This window comes from Balaenoptera acutorostrata, chromosome 2 (genome assembly GCF_949987535.1).
Source record: "Balaenoptera acutorostrata chromosome 2, mBalAcu1.1, whole genome shotgun sequence".
In the NCBI taxonomy this organism is placed as follows: Eukaryota; Metazoa; Chordata; class Mammalia; order Artiodactyla; family Balaenopteridae; genus Balaenoptera; species Balaenoptera acutorostrata.
Window position 1 is genome coordinate 63,693,382 of NC_080065.1, and position 16,513 is coordinate 63,709,894.

At 40.8% G+C, this 16,513-nt stretch overlaps 1 protein-coding gene across 3 annotated transcripts in view; it reads left to right on the plus strand.

The window, feature by feature from the left end:
* The window catches only part of IQGAP2 (IQ motif containing GTPase activating protein 2), a 302,790-nt gene that overhangs the window by 166,500 nt on the left and 119,777 nt on the right, over positions 1-16,513 (plus strand). For all 3 annotated transcript variants that reach the window (XM_007175891.3, XM_007175892.3, XM_057540875.1), the window contains 4 exons: positions 11,255-11,322; positions 11,650-11,763; positions 12,359-12,537; positions 15,198-15,285. In XM_007175891.3, coding sequence (XP_007175953.2) covers positions 11,255-11,322; positions 11,650-11,763; positions 12,359-12,537; positions 15,198-15,285 — 449 coding nt within the window. The remainder of the gene's footprint in view (positions 1-11,254; positions 11,323-11,649; positions 11,764-12,358; positions 12,538-15,197; positions 15,286-16,513) is intronic.

Here is a 16,513-nt window from a genome sequence, read left to right on the forward strand (position 1 = left end):
TGCTAACACACTATTGTAAGGCGATTATACTTCAATAAAGATGTTTGAAAAAAAAAAAAAAAAAAAAACATTTTCCTGCTATGGTTTAGAATGCAGTCAGTTACTCAGACGAGGCTGATATTCTGTTCTGTTGGGCCAGACACATGTGGAAGCTGGGTAGCAGAGCCTTTCATAAGTACAGTGGGTTTGGCCTCACTGCATGATGAGAAGTGGTGCTGAAAATGAACAAAGACTTCCTCAGCCGTTATATCCTGGCTGCAGATACAGCAGTGTTGCTGGTGTAGAGAGCTGGCATTACCTGCCAGGGAATTAAGCAGGTCAGAAGTTCTGATTATAGATCAGGAGCCAGGCCGGAAGATCCTCTGCCTTCCCCTTGCCCCAACCTGTGGGCCTGACTTGATCTGCAGAGTTCACGCCTGGCCCTGCCAGCTGGTCTTCTGTTCCCTGTCTTCTTTTTTTTTTTAACATCTTTATTGGAGTATAATTGCTTTACAGTGGTGTGTTAGTGTGTTCCCTGTCTTCTTGATTTGGGCTTAACAACCTCATTAAGATGCCCTGGGTTCTTGCCCTTGCTTCCTGCTTGTGTCTACTTTTCCCTTTTCCTGCCTGCCTCACCTTTTCACTTGATTTCTAACCGCCGTGCCCAGGCCTGCCATTCATCACTCTCTCTGTCAGTTCAGCTGGGTGTTCTCAAGCACAGACTCCAGCCAGTGTTAGCACAGCGGCCCCACTGGGAATCCTGAAGCTCTGCCTAATGTAGAGACTCACCTCAGTAATGAGTGGCCTCATGCTCTTTTCAAAGAAATGTTTATCATCTTCTCCTTATTTAAAATAAAAAGTATGTTCATTGTAGAAAACATTGGAAAATTTGAAACTGAGTCCCCCTGAAACCAAGTTCTTCTGGCAAGTTTATGATTAACCTCTCTATCTAAAACTTTATTCCCTTTCTTATCCTGCACCTGTTCCCCCTCAAGATTGAGGAGTCTCAAAGAAATGGGTGGATTAAAGCTGAGCAGGACCCTCTGGGGCCTTCCTGGGTACAGAACCCCCCTCCATGTCCCCTGTCTCTTGTGGACAGAAAAAAAAGACTTTAGTTTCCTAGGCCTTCCCCCAGTTCCAAAGAGCAGACTCAAGTAGTAAATGATTAGGACACAGGACTCCTAGTTCCTCCTGAAGGGATATAGATAACAATCTGATGCATATCTCTGAGTTCTGCAGAAACTAAGACCCTCACACTAAGACCCTCACCCCGGTAACCTCAGACTGGTTGGAACCAGAAGGTTGAGATTCCCAGAACATCACCCTGTTACCTCACCACCAACCAATCCGAGCTGATCCTGCATTCTAGGACCCTCTCCCCTAACACTGTCTTTAAAACCCTTGCCTGAAAGCCATCAGAGAGTTCGGGTCTTTTGAGCACAAGCTGCCCGTTCTCCTTGCTTGGCCCTGCAATAAACCTTTCTCTGCTCCAGACGCTGACATTTCAGTACCAAGTGACAACGACTGTTTGTAACTATTTTGGTGTTTTGGACTTAAAAAATATATATGGCATGTTTTCCTTTTGTGGCTTTATTTGGAATATTTAAAGCCTGCTCAATAAAAGGAGCCACCTCACGGAGTGAGAGCCTTGCTAACGAGTTACTACTAATTTTTTTTCTGTCTGGAGGCTGTGGAGAAGAACATTTTTTGCCTGTTATTTATTGCTCAATGTATTAAGCAACTGTTAAATGTTTAAACATTATACAATTGAACTTTAAATTATTAAATTTAGTAGATTGCTTTCTTTTTTAAAAGATTTTTTTTTTTTGATGTGGACCATTTTTTTAAAGTCTTTATTGAATTTGTTACAATATTGCTTCTGTGTTATGTTTTTTGGATTTTTGGCCACGAGGCATGTGGGATCTTAGCTCCCTGACCAGGGATCGAACCTACACCCCCTGCATTGGAAGGCAAAGTCTTAACCACTGGACTGCCAGGAAAGTCCCAGTAGACTGCTTTTTTGAACACCTCAGATACCTTAAAACACAAATAAAATGCCCAGATACATTATTACAAACTTACTACACTTAAACCTATCCTAAAAGATCCACACTACAAGTTTCACTCGTATTTTTGTTATTTATCCACTAACTTTTTTTTAAACAGGAAGCTTGCTAACCTCTCATTTTATTTATTTTTGGCTGCGTCAGGTCTTAGTTGCGGCACACAGGATCTTTCGTTGCGGCGCACTGGCTTCTCTCTAGTTGTGGCACGTGGGCTCAGTAGTTGCGGCACGTGGGCTAAGTTGCCCTGCAGCATGTGGGATCTCAGTTCCCCAACCAGGGATCGAACCCACATCCCCTGCATTCTGAGGCAGATTCTTAACCACTGGACCACCAGGGAAGTCCCTCCACTAATTTTTGACTCATTCTAGGGCTATAATATTTTGATACCTACCCAGAGTTCACATGGTTACCAGAAACAGGATACCTCTTCAGACCCACCCAGGTTACAGATCTGGTTTCCGACCAATCAGCTGCCAGTTGGAACATGGTGCCAGTTTGGTTCTTCTCCTAAGGTGAGTCCAGCCTTGGCCACCAGGCATCGGACTCAACTTGATTTGTGAAATCAGCCAGACCTTGTCATTTTTCTGTATATGGCTTTCGGGTAGGTTTTTATTTACCATCCAGTCTCCATCCCCTGTCACCCAGAAATGATTTACTTCCATGTCTTACTTGGCCAGCGTTACATAACCCACTGTCCTGTCATCATGATGTATTGGCCTGGTGTGTTAATATTATTAAAAGCTGATGCATGCCTTTTGAATATTTTCTTGAAATTAGTTGAGCCTTCTAGAGGTTTCTCCCCCAGGAGATGAGGGATGGACTCTGCTTGATGCTCTCCGGGACCATTTGGCTGATAGCATCTGGGATCCTGTTTCTGGATCCTCTCTCTGCTTGGCTATTGAGGGTGACCATCAGTGCTGAACCCTCTTTTCATCTGGCTATTTTTGTCACCACCTGTGCTCCTCAGTCTGTTCTTATCTTGGGACACTTCCGTGGTTTTCCCGACTGTTTGGCTTACTCAGAGTTCCTGGTCTTTATTCTTTCTTGTAGTATAAATAGTACAAAAACAAGCACATATTTATACACTATAGACAGACATAGAAAAAACAAAGCACCTGTATTTAAATGACACTTCCCAACTTATTAAAATCCATACAAATATTATGTGTGTCTTATTTTATCTCTGTATTACAACTTCCTTTTCGTATGCTTCACACCATTCTCCTTTGAACATTGTTTTGAACTCCAGGCCTTTCTCAGATCTAACCAAGGTTAGTGTCTTCTTTTTTGATGAACCAGATTGCTTCCGTTTTGTCCTGGGACCTCTTTCTGGTCAGCTCCTTGGTCCTTGTAGCTCTGTCCCTGACATTTCTTTGAAATATCCTTGCTTTGTGGTCACAAGAGGATGTTCCAATCCTGCCCTGATTATTCCTGCCTTAAGGTGTAGAATCAGCTACGCTTCAAGGATTCCTTTTAAAGTCATGTGTTTGTAACAATTTTCCTAGTTTAACGGATGAGGGTTCTGGATTCTGCTTTCTTACTGAATAAAGTTTATTTGACGGTTAAGATTCTGCTACACTGACAGCAACAAGGTAAAGGCATGCCTGCCTCCCCTCTGGGTAAGGGTGACTGCTCCTGCTGCAGATTATGTGGCTGCTGTCCGGCGGTCATGTTTTCAGATGCAGTGAAGATGCCCAAATAGCACACCTTCGAAGCTTGAATTTGTGAAAGTGGCTGTGGCAGCCCCACTTCTGGCTGGCCAACTGTTCCAAGTACCCTGACTGCTTTGTGAAGAGGGCCTCCTCTACCAGGTCTCCCACAAGGTCAGGTGGCTGCTTTGCTAACCAGGTTGCCTTTGAACCAGTTCCTCAGGTACAAAGTTAATGCATATGTTTTCTTGTCTTATACCCCCTTCCCTTGGGACCCTTTTCCTGTTAAGAAACCAATTGATGCCTTATACCAGATTGCTTGCATCTCGGACAGAGAACATATTTGCCTTTATGAATAGCTTCCTAGAGATAGTTCCTTAACCCCAAGGACAGACTGTCATCCTGTGTTCTCAGGAGGGAGATCTAGAGGTGGCAGGATTTGGGATTAAGGTGAGGGAGGGCAGCTGCACCTGCCATATCTTTCAAAATTCTCTCCACTGTTTGTCCCATCTTCTCTCTCCCTCTTCCTATCCCAATTTAGTATTATGGCTCTACCTTTCCATCCTACTAAATTCTAAGCTCTTTGAGGCTGTAAACCATGTCTTGTCACCTAACACAGCACATGCACCATTGATTCCAACTTGAAGTCTCTGGAGTTTGTGTTTTTAACCTTTCAGTTGGTTTAACTGAACTTATTTTTCTATGATAAGACTGCCTCAAGATTCCCTTCACTTTTTATTGAAAGTTAGGTATAGAATGCTGGATTTTGACATGATATTAATAGGGACACATGTGACTGTAAGATGGAAACATAATTTTGTTCTGTGGATAAAACCATTTAAAACATGGAGTCAGTAAGGGGAAATAGTAAAAGATTCTTAGTGTTGAAAGTGGGGAAACCACTGTGATAGGTTATTAATAAGTGGTTTGTATGAAGACTTAAGTAACAGGATAATAGCAATAATAAAAACAAAGACTAACACTTACTGAGCTTTTAATTACATGCCTGGCACTGTTCCAAGTACTTTACAGGTATAATCTCATTTAATCCTCACGACATACCTTTTCTGTACACACTGCTATTAGTCTCATAACCACAGCAATTGAGGCACAGAGAGGCTGGCCGAGGTCACACAGCTAGTGGCAGAGTTGGGATTCACACCCAGGCTGTGTGGCCCCAGAACCTGCACTGTTACTGAGGCAGCCAGTCATTGGCATCAAAAGGGAGTCCAGTATTTCCATTACTACTTAGAAAATGAAAAGAACAGTGGCATCAGACTTGAACTTCAGCACAGGTCTCTAAACTGTTATATTTAGGATATTTATAAAGGAAGAATCCCAGAACTTCAGAACTGGAAGGACCTTGGGTTGTTGAGTCCAGATCCTTCATTTCACAGATGAGGGAACTGAAGGATTAGGTTATGTGACTTGCTCAGAGTCACACATTGAGATATTGCCAGTCTGTGGCCAGGATCCAGGGCTTGACTCCAGTTCCGTCTTCTTTCTGGTCAGCCGTGAGGCTTTGATTTACAAACATTCATCTCCCATGTTATAGCATAAAATGAACTACGTATGATGTGCTCCAGAAAAGTTGAAATAAATTCAGCCTCTGCCTTTTAAGTTTGTATTTTATTACTGGAGCACCTCTTTTTTTTTTTTTTTTTTAAATTTTATTTATTTATGGCTGTGTTGGGTCTTCGTTTCTGTGCGAGGGCTTTCTCCGGTTGCGGCGAGCGGGGGCCACTCTTCATCGCGGTGTGCGGGCCTCTCACTATCCCGGCCTCTCCCGTTGCGGAGCACAGGCTCCAGACGCGCAGGCTCAGTAATTGTGGCTCACGGGCCTAGCCGCTCCGCGGCATGCGGGATCCTCCCAGACCAGGGCTCGAACCCGTGTCCCCTGCATCGGCAGGCAGACTCCCAACCACTGCGCCACCAGGGAAGCCCCTGGAGCACCTCTTAATGTATATATTGAAAGTAGTAGAAAAAAACTCTAATCGGTTTGTGTGTGGGGCGGGGGGGGGGGGGGGGGGGGGGGGGGTTACTTTCTTTATTGCTTCCCGTACTTGAACTGATATTATCAGTACAAATGGGAGCACATGGGCCAGTGAGGCTTTTGCTGCCTTAGGGCAACCCCTCTGTAACTGGCCTCTCTCAGCAACACAAATGTACTGTACCTTTAGGGCGATAAAAAGCTAGCTATTTCACACCAAGTGCTTTCTTATACATGGAAAGCAATGGTGACATTAATTCCTCAGCTTCCTTTAGAATGCTGTCAGCTTCTTTGTGTTGCCTGTTAGGCACTAAAGCTGCTTAATAAATTCAGTGTTGAAGAGCTCCAAGAAATTGGTGATTGGGCAGGCTTCTTTTTTTTTTTAACGACTAAGATTCTGGATTTCCTATATACTTCAGGTAATGAATTCCCTCATTTGAATTTAAATGCTTGGGAAGGAGTGGGCTGCTATTGCTGATTCTTTTCATCATGCGAATACTGAATAAGTTCAGTTTCCTGAGTAAACATTTGCCCCTTAGACTAACTTGCTTGGAAGCACCCACCACACAGATTCAGTATATAACTCCCACACTATGAAAAGTCATCTTTTCAAACTTCAACCTCAGAGATAAAGTAAATGTTGAAATTTTAAGCCAAATAAAAAATACACATTAACATTTAAAAAAACATTTTTGGTAAAAGTATGTAAAAGCAAATGAGATTTCTACCTGATCCTGACTAGCTTAGGAAAAGCTGATTTGAGATAAATCAAAAGGTAACTAACTTCTCAGCTCCACCTTGTGGTAACTTTTAGTTAAACCAGGATGTTTGCTTATTGTGAGATTTACATTATACAGCATATAATTATACAGCATACAATGGAGAAGTAAAAAGTATAATCAGAAATAGTCTTCTAATTTCTTTAGTACCATAGGGGAACATTAACACTTTTGTTAGTGTAATTAATTTAGTTCATATTACCAACAAACCTATGTTTTGTGGAAGACTAAATACCTTTCTTTTAGGGACAGCACAGTAGAGTAAAATATTTTTTGTACAGTAGATATTCCATAAATAGTAATTAAATGAATGACCGGGTAAACAAAGGAGATGCAGTGGAAACAGTGTCAAGATATTTGAGCGTGGTTGTCTTTCTTTTTACAAAACTGACATGAAATGACTAAAGTAGTAGGTTTTGTTTTGTTTTTTTAATCATCTGCAGCAAGAAAGAATGCTATCCATTGATCAGGAAATTAGATAACTCTTGACAGAAAGCAAACAGATAGGTTTGGATTGACTGAGAAATAAGACAGAAGACCACAGCCCAGAAACCACTGAGCCATTGCAGCAGAGCTCAGAGCTGCTGTGGGGTTTGCTCCAAGCAGAGATGGAAAAGGAGAGCCCCTAAGCCAGCATAATTGGGCTTAGACCCGCTGAGCCTTCCCTAAGGCAGCAAGTGTAGATGCTGATGGCAGGGTAGCACACGAGTACCCAAGGTAGCTAATGACTGCAGGAAGACACAGGGAACCCCAGTCTAAGAAGACAAGACACCGGGCACCCTCTGGGCATCAGCCCCGTTGTTCCCCTACCGTCTCCCTAAGGCTGGCTTCTGTCATGGGGACCTGCAATCAACAGTGACAAGCAACAAGTCTCAAACCTTAAGATGAGCCCCAAATCAGGAAATACCAGACATTTGAAGGAAACCAACGCTATGAAAGAGGAATTACATTCAACAAACAGAACCAACACCCAAGGAAGAAATGAAAATAGTAAAATATGTGCACTTAGTGAGTCATTCATTTTCTCTATTTAGCAAATATGCTTATACATAGCAAAACCAAAGATAAAACTAAGAAAGAGGAAAATTGGATGTAGATTAATTTAGAAAATAATAAAATTTAGTTATCTAAACTTTTGGTGCATAATATGAAAATTTAAAAATGCATCTAAAATTCTAGATTATCTCAACATAGGTGGGGAAATAGAAGTAGAAATATATTAAGGATAGTAAGTATTCATTAGCTTAGGCTTTGATGCAAGAATAGAAGTTTAAAGTATGTTAAAACTAGCAGAATATTAATGCAGTACACTTCATAAATACACATATATATAAAATTTGTTAGAAGACATTTTATGGGTGTCTCCTAGTTAAATTTTACTGTCGCATTTTCAAAATTTTTCCCATTGAATTATTTTTATTTATTTTTTGTCAGTTCAGGTGTTTTTTTTAATTTAGTTGTAAAAGGGAAGAAGAAACTACAAACTACAGGTACTGTGAAAGAATGGAAGTAATAAAATGATACATTTTTGATCATTTATGGATCTGTTTTAATTTTTTCAAGTATGGCTTGATTTTATTTTCCTAGAATTCTTTTGTAGCTTTGCCATACCTGTCTGTTTAATTCTGTTGAATTTTCTCATTCCTGTTACTAGAAAGGAACGTGTGACTAGCTTGACATTTTATTTGTTCCACATGACATGAACTCCCTTTTACCTGGAATGTTTTTCCCATGTGATAAATAGTGAATTGGTTCATAATATATTACGGTTTTGGAAATGTCAGCATACTAGTTTTTATTACAATGACTTGTTTGGCATGAACCTTTGGTAGTAAAGTCTTTAGCGACTGTATAGTTTTACATGTTTGACAATCTCTAAAGGCCTAGAATTTGAACTAAGGATTGGGGGCTTCCCTGGTGGTGCAGTGGTTAAGAATCCGCCTGCCAAGGCAGGGGATACGGGTTTGAGCCCTGGTCCGGGAAGATCCCACACACCGCAGAGCAACTCAGCCCATTCGCCACAACTACTGAGCCTGCACTCTAGAGCCCAGGAGCCACAACTACTGAAGCCCGCAAGCCTAGAGCCCATGCTCTGCAACAAGAGAAGACACCGCAATGAGAAACCCACGCACCGCAACAAAGAGTGGCCCCCGCTTGTCACAACTAGAGAAAGCCTGCACGCAGCAACGAAGGCCCAATGCAGCCAAAAATAAAATAAATAAATTTTTTAAAAAACAAAAAATAAAAATAAACTAAAGAATGTATCCTGTCTTTCTAGCTTTGAATGATGAATACATAATGTCTGTTTTACATTGAATGACTTTCAGAGTCTAATATGTTTTTCCCTTGTGAATAAGATATGAATATCATATTGGAATTTAGTAGTAAAATTAAAATTACCATATATTTAAGATGTCAATTGTTCATTGTCCTTTGGCTGTGGTTTTGAGGGAAAAGAGGGGGAAACCAGAGAAAGGTAAATCCCCCCAGAAAACAATCTTGAAAATTCAAAAATTCATTAATATGCATTTCCTGGAAGAAATGGAAATGGCCAAATACGAGAATGAAAAATGCTTACCTTCACAATGAACAAAATGTAATGTAGACTTAAATGACATTTTTTGGCTACCGACAGGTAAGGTTTTCATTGATAGAGTCGGGTGCTGTTAAGGGGACAAAGAAAATGGCGTTTTCATGGATTGGTGGTAGAGTGGGGCCATGCCCATCACCTGGGTCTTAGGTTCAGTTAAACATTCAGACTCTCATGACTGCCTGCCTGCCTTATGTCACGTTGGTTAGCAGATGCTCAGAAGGATAGAGCCAGCCAGGAAATACAACCTGCCAGCAGGACAGCATCAAGTATTTGCTCTTCAGTGGGAGGCTTCCCAACACCCCATGTAGTTGTCCACACAGCCATCTAGAAGCTGTTCTCTCTGGTACCCCAAGTGATAACTTGGGTGCGAAGGAGTGAGAGTCATATTGGTAGTTGCAGAAGGCTCCCTGGCTGTAAGCCTCAGTCCCCAGGAGCCAGTATCTATTGCAACAGCTCCATAGCGTGGCTTCCAAGTTTCCTGCAAGAAGTGTGCCAGTTATAAGAGTCACTGGACTTAGGAACACCTGAAATGTATAAAGCCTATTTATGATTCCTTCTAGTCAAGATGCAATTTCCCAGCCAGGGGTTGTTTTTCTCCTAAGCCATGGTGCCTGGTAGCATGGTTGTCAGTATACCTTTATTGCGTTCTTGGGGGAACAGAGCTAGAAAGTTAAACATCACCTTCTATTGCAGAAGGGAAAGGGGTTTTGTTAATCCTTTACTCACAGAGAATAAATGAGTATAATCTCTTTCCAAGAACACAATTTGATAAAATATATTGAAAGCTTTGTGCATATATCCTTTCAATTTGACAATTTTGTTTATAGGGATTTATGTGATGAATAAGATATATGCACAAAGGTGTATCTATATATGTAGGTTCACTGCAACATTATTATAGTGGATAATTAATGACCATCTAAATGCTCAGCAATTGGTTAAGTAAATTATAGTACATTCATATTATAGAATACTATGAGTTTATGGAATAGATATTTCTAGAAACAACATTAAAAGGATTTATATCAAAATATTTAGTGTTTAACTCCAGGTGATGATTTTCTATGTATTTTTTTAACCATGGATCACTAATTTTTAACTTTGGTCACATATTGCTTTTCTAAGTGATTATTTTTTACAGATGGTCAAAAAATTTAATTTCAGTGCATGCTGCTTACACTGATTAATCATTCGTTTTAAGAGTTTTCATTCCATTAAGAAGGCTTGATCTTGAACTTCTTTAATGAAATTTTATATTTTATAAACTAAGATCTATCTCACATCAACATCTGAAGTGAGTCTTGAAGTACTTCAAACCGTCAAAATCATTCTCCGTTCATTTTCCCATATATGTTATGTGTAATTCTAACTTCTTATTAAATCTCCTAAGTTATAAATCTGTCAGAACTGATATTAAGTAAATACAGAATTTTTTAGTTGGACTGTAGAATTAATCTTGGGGGCTGGGAAGGTGAAGACAAATATGGAGCAGAAATTATGGCTCAGTGATGAAAAGTCATATAACCATATATTTTCATCTTCTTTGGTAGAATTTAGATGTCAGACTCCAGCTTCTTTTGTCAAATTATGGGCAGGTTGGGGACCATCATTGCTTCCTATTGAATTTTTTAAAAATATGTACACTTTGCTCTGCATCTCCCATTTATTAATATATCCACATCGTGGTTTGTCTTTAACATCATTCCATCCACCAGTAGTCTTGCTACTCTATTTACTGGTTCAGAATGTATAAAACAAATGTTTCCTCAAGGGATATATGGTACTTGGAGGTGTATATAGGAATGAAAAGGAAAATATAATTTGAGCTATACTCTAAACAAAATAAAATCATGTGTTGATAATATCCAAAGAAATGTTTACTGTGTTTGTTACTTGCTGTTTTGTGTTAATTGTGTTCCTTTTTCTCCCTACAACTGGGTGATCAGGTTAGTTGGCCCTGTGGAAGTGCTGTGTACTACAGAGGACCAGTCTTTGGGACATTGACTGGGGTTCTAGTCTTGGTCCCACTAGGGACTGTGTTACCTTAGGACTCAGTTTCCTCATCTGTAAGATGAATGGATTAGATGAGATGATCTCTTTGGTGTTTCTCAACTAAAAAAGCCCTTAAGATTTATGTAATTTCTAGCTCTAAGATCTACATGATAAAGTTTCTGACAGTTTTATGGTTTCTCTTTCAGTTTGTATCTGTTCAAACTAGGAATTGCACCCCAGATCCCGGATTTGTTGGGCAAAGTAGACTTCACAGGTACTGTTCCTTATCTTGATAATTTTTTACAATATGGTTATTAAGAAAATGTAGCAATATTTTTTTTTCATTTCGATATTATTGATTCCCTTTTTTTTTTCTCATATTGATCAGAGGAGAAAACTTGCTTATTATCTTGTTTATACTCTATTGGGTTTCTGTTTCCCCACATTTGTGAAATGAGAAACCAAGGCTGGCTTCTTCCTAAGGTTCTTGTTTAGAACTGACCCCACGTTCTTGATGAAGACATTTCTTAACACAAATATATTCATTCCTGCCTCCACCTCTGTGGCTTTCATTGATTTTTTTGTTGTTGTTCTTTTTCAGAGGAGGAAATTAGTAATATGAGAAAGGAGCTTGAGAAATATGGAATACAGATGCCATCTTTCAGCAAAATAGGTGGTATTCTGGCTAATGAACTGTCCGTGGATGAAGCTGCACGTAAGTCTACTTAAAATTCAAACTTGCCAATGACATGAGACTTACCTATTCTTGATTTTGGTTATAAGGAATAGAATATTTAGAAGATATCATAAGCTATTATTATAAGATATTATAACCCTAAATTTTTTTATTATATGTATTATAGATGGTTAATTTGAGCACATCAGAACATAACCAAGTAATTAACTTTGGACTCTAGGCATCCACTTGTGTAATGTGATTTAAGACGTTACAGAAATGTCTTCATTCTCCAAAACGTTTCTCTGCTATGTCCTTAAATTTTAGTGGCAGGGTACTCACTGCTGTGAGTCTTTCCGTGTCAACCCCATAGTACTTGATTCATTTTAGACGTTCAGTGCAAGTCAAATAAATGAATAGGCCTTACATAACAGACACCAAGACAGGACCCAAGATAGATGGGCAGGTGGGGAGGTTGTCAGAGGGATACTTTGTGATGTGTCTGAGGTCTCTTTGTTGAATGCTTTATTGGACCCCAAGAAAGAAAGTAAAACTGCTTAAGTTCTGCAGGGCCAGTACACGTGCCCATGTTGTCTTTTGTTGATAAGGTTCTTTTTTTCTGTTTGCTTTACAGTGCATGCTGCAGTTATAGCCATTAATGAAGCTATTGAAAAAGGAATAACCGAGCAGACCATTATAACACTAAGAAACCCAAATGCAGTTTTGACTTTAGTGGATGACAACCTTGCACAGGAATATCAGAAGGAACTCTGGGAGGCCAAGAAGAGAAAAGAGGAAAATGCAAGGCTGAAGGTATTCAATGAGATTCTGAGTGATCAATGCAGTAATAAGCATAGTTATGCATTGCTAGTTTGAAAAAGCTGTAATGTTACAAGGGATTTTATTTTTTTAATTTTATTTATTTTTGGCTGCGTTGGGTCTTCGTTGCTGCACGCGGGCTTTCTCTAGTTGTGACAAGTGGGGGCTACTCTTTGTTGCGGTGCGCGGGCTTCTCATTGCAGTGGCTTCTCTTGTTGCAGAGCGTGGGCTTCAGTAGTAGCAGCACACGAGCTCAGTAGTTGCAGCACGCGGGCCCTAGAGCACGTGGGCTTCAGTAGTTGTGGCACGTGGGCTCAGTAGTTGCGGCACACGGGCTCAGTAGCTCCGCAGCATGTGGGATCTTCCCAGACCAGGGATCGAACCCGTGTCTCCTGCATTGGCAGGTGGATTCTTAACCACTGCGCCAGCAGGGAACTCCCAGCAAGGGATATTTTTAAAGTCGCTGGCTGTGGTCTCTCTAGCCACAGGCCATTGGTTTGGGTGAAATGTAAGGGTTAAAGAAGACCATGCACTCCATAAGGAAATTAGGTTTCTTTTCATGATGAATATTACAGGTCACAAGGATGGAAGTTCATGTTGAAAACTTACCTAGAAGGTGTAGAAGCAGCAGATAAAGATCTTCCCTTGTTGGGTATCACCAACCTTGTATTAGCCGACTTACCTTCAGATTTATTACTAGAGGCTAATAATTGGGTGTGGTGAAGTTTAGAGAAGATGTTTTTGAATCCACTTTCCTCATATTTTCCCCATAGTTTCCCCTCATATTTGATGAAGTGGTTTCTCTCCTCGACAAGGCAGCCGGCTCCTGATCCTCACTTCATATATCCCACCTCCTGTCTTATTAAAAACTTTGGGGCTTCCCTGGTGGCGCAGTGGTTAAGAATCAGTCTGCCAATGCAGGGGACATGGGTTCGAGCCCTGGTCCGGGAAGATCCCACATGCCGCGGAGCAACTAAGCCCGTGTGCCACAACTACTGAGCCTGCGCTCTAGAGCCCATGAGCCTCAACTACTGAGCCCACGTGCCACAACTACTGAAGCCCACGCACCTAGAGCCCGTGCTCTGCAACAAGAGAAGCCACCGCAATGAGAAGCACGCGCACAGCAACGAAGAGTAGCCCCCGCTCGCCGCAACTAGAGAAAGCCCACTCAGCAACGAAGACCCAACGCAGCCAAAAATAAAAAATAATAATAATTAAATAAATAAATTTATTAAAAAAAGAAAAAAAACTTTGCACTCCGAGATTCCACTTCCTCGCCAACTTTCCTCTCCTTCAACTCTTGCCATATCAGCTTCAGCTCTGTTACCCAAAGTAACCCGTTTATCCTAACCTTTTCTCAGTGGGTGGCTTCTGCCAGCATTGGCACACTTGCCTCACGCTGCCCCGCCTGCCTTAGATTGCCTGCCCCCCTGCCTTCTATGCTTGTGGTTCTCTTCTGCATCTTTTAATGTCTCTGCCTATTCCTCCCTCCAAATATAGGGATTCTTCCAAGTCTGTCATTGAATCACTCCTCTCTCTGTTCTTCCTCCATTGAGCTCATCCACTTGTTGAAGAAATCAGCCGTCAGCTTGCTACCAGGCCCCACTAAAGCTCCTCCAGATGCCTTCATCTCTGTGTCCCGCTGGCTTTGCTCCCCACCACATCAGAAGGGTGCTCATCTTCACCCTGCCCTTCTCCTATGCATGCCTCTTGCTGACTTCCCTTTGGAATGACTCCCACATTGTTTCAGAACTCTTTTCATGTCCCCCATGTCCCATCCATCACTGTCTTCTGCTACCTTTTCTTGACAGGCTGACCTCCCTCACCTGCCTTCTAATTTCACCGCTCTTGCCTCGGCCCTGCCCCTCCTGACTTTGTCTCAGGGCTGTCTCAGCACCTTCCCCATGGGTCCCCCTGCTTCCTGTCATTCTCCAGGCCAACCCCTCTCAGAGCTAAGGTTGCAAAATTAATCTTTAGCTACAGATCTGATGTCATCCCACCAGAAACCTCCCCTGATTCCCTACTGCAGGTACACGTCCTTCTGTTGGCCTTAAAAGGCTCCAGGATTCCCAACCTACCTCCCCATCTTTTTGGCTAACCCTGGACACATACTCTGTGCTATAGCCCGGCATGCCAAGCTTTCCCACCTTTGTGACCAAATCCTGTTGTCTACATCCTGCTCTCTCCTCTCCGCCTTGAATATTACTCTCTTCCTTCAGGCCCTCCTCAACTGTTGTCTCTTCTTAAAATTTTCTTTCCAACCAAGTATGTACTTCCCTAGAATATATTTTGTTCTGCTGTGTATATTTGTTATTTGTGTTCTTGATTTTGTTAGACTGAATCAGATGAAATTGCCAATAATCATCTGGTTTTGATCTACAAAAAAATGGCAATATCAAGTGGTCCAACCTAATGTTTTGCACATTAGACAATTAGGCTTTTACAGAGAGTCACTGGGTCTGTTGTTCATCTTTGTAACCCTTGCCGGCATAGCTAACCCTAGTACCCTGCACAGATCAGGCACTCTTAAATGCTTGTATTGAATTCACATGAATATTAGCAAATGGTTTTTAGCACTCTTTAAGTTTTTGCTTTTGAATATCGAGCTTTGGAAACATTTAACTTCAGGAATCAATGAAGCCTTTGTTTTGCAGAATAACTGTATTTCAGAAGAAGAAAGAGATGCATATGAAGAATTGCTGACACAAGCAGAAATCCAAGGCCATATCAATAAAGTCAACAGTGAGTAATGGATCATATGAAGGAAATGGATACTTCTAGAAGATGCAAATTTTCTTTATCCAAATCTCCGCAAAACTCTTAACTTGTATCCTTGTAAAAGTGCCTGATATGATGAAAAATCCACTAAAAGTCAGTGTTGCTCTTAATTCTGGTGTATCATCTGCCAGTTTTCCATGGAGCTTTTCTGGCTGTCTTGTCCACAGTCCATGCAAAGTATCTCAAGCATCTTGAAGCTAGTTTGACTGTACCTTCCTGTTTCATCATAGGTACAACGTATGTCATATTTTGAACCTGTCCCTTATTGGGCTAATCTTAAAGGTTATTTAGTAAAGATTATGAGTTAAAGATTGTCATTCCTTGCCCATGATCATGGTATGGCATTCTATTGGAACCGTAAAAGCTATTATTGACACCTCTGCTTTTTATTACTTCCCAATCATTAGTCTGTAGTTTGTAAGAATTGTTTTCTTACGGCTTTTGTAGCTTTGGTGCAAGTGAATAAGACTTGACAGGCCTATAAATCACATGATGGCAGGTTTGAATCCCACATCCCTGAGACGCTATGGAGTCACACAGGACAATTCTCCTTGGTACCTAGTTGTGTGACTATAAAGAACAGAAAACTTGGGTAATTAAAATAAGTATATGCAAGTTTAGATACATTAATTTCTTTATTAGTCTTTTTCCTCTCTCTAATAAAATTTATTTTTACTTGAGGCAGTAAGGAATTCTCTTTGGCATTTATGTCCCCTAGGTCAACCTAAATAACCCATATATACCCAAAAAACAAATACATCAAAGACCAGTTAGCCCATGTAATTTAATAAAACATCTGAACCGTCTGCCAAGTTTAAATTTGGGGTGTCCACTAATTCCAGTAGTCCTAAACCCTCATCGTAACCTCCTAGATGAGCTTTGAATGAGCTTTATGGCTCTTACCACCTTCAAGGAAACGCACACCTATAGGTGTTACCCAAGAGTTCACTCCTAAGTTGCTGGTAGAGACATATTTTAAAGGCTTCAAACAGTGATCAAGGATGCCCAGAGAAAATTGATAGAAAGGTCTAGGAGTTAACAACTGAGTGGGTTTGAGAATTTACCTCCATTTACGACTGTGGAGAGCGCTAGGATAACATTTTTTTAAGGGAACACCTTGACGTTTTGAGATGTGTGTTCCTATTCTTTTATTCTTATTAAATTTTGAACATGTTGGTGATGATACATGAAG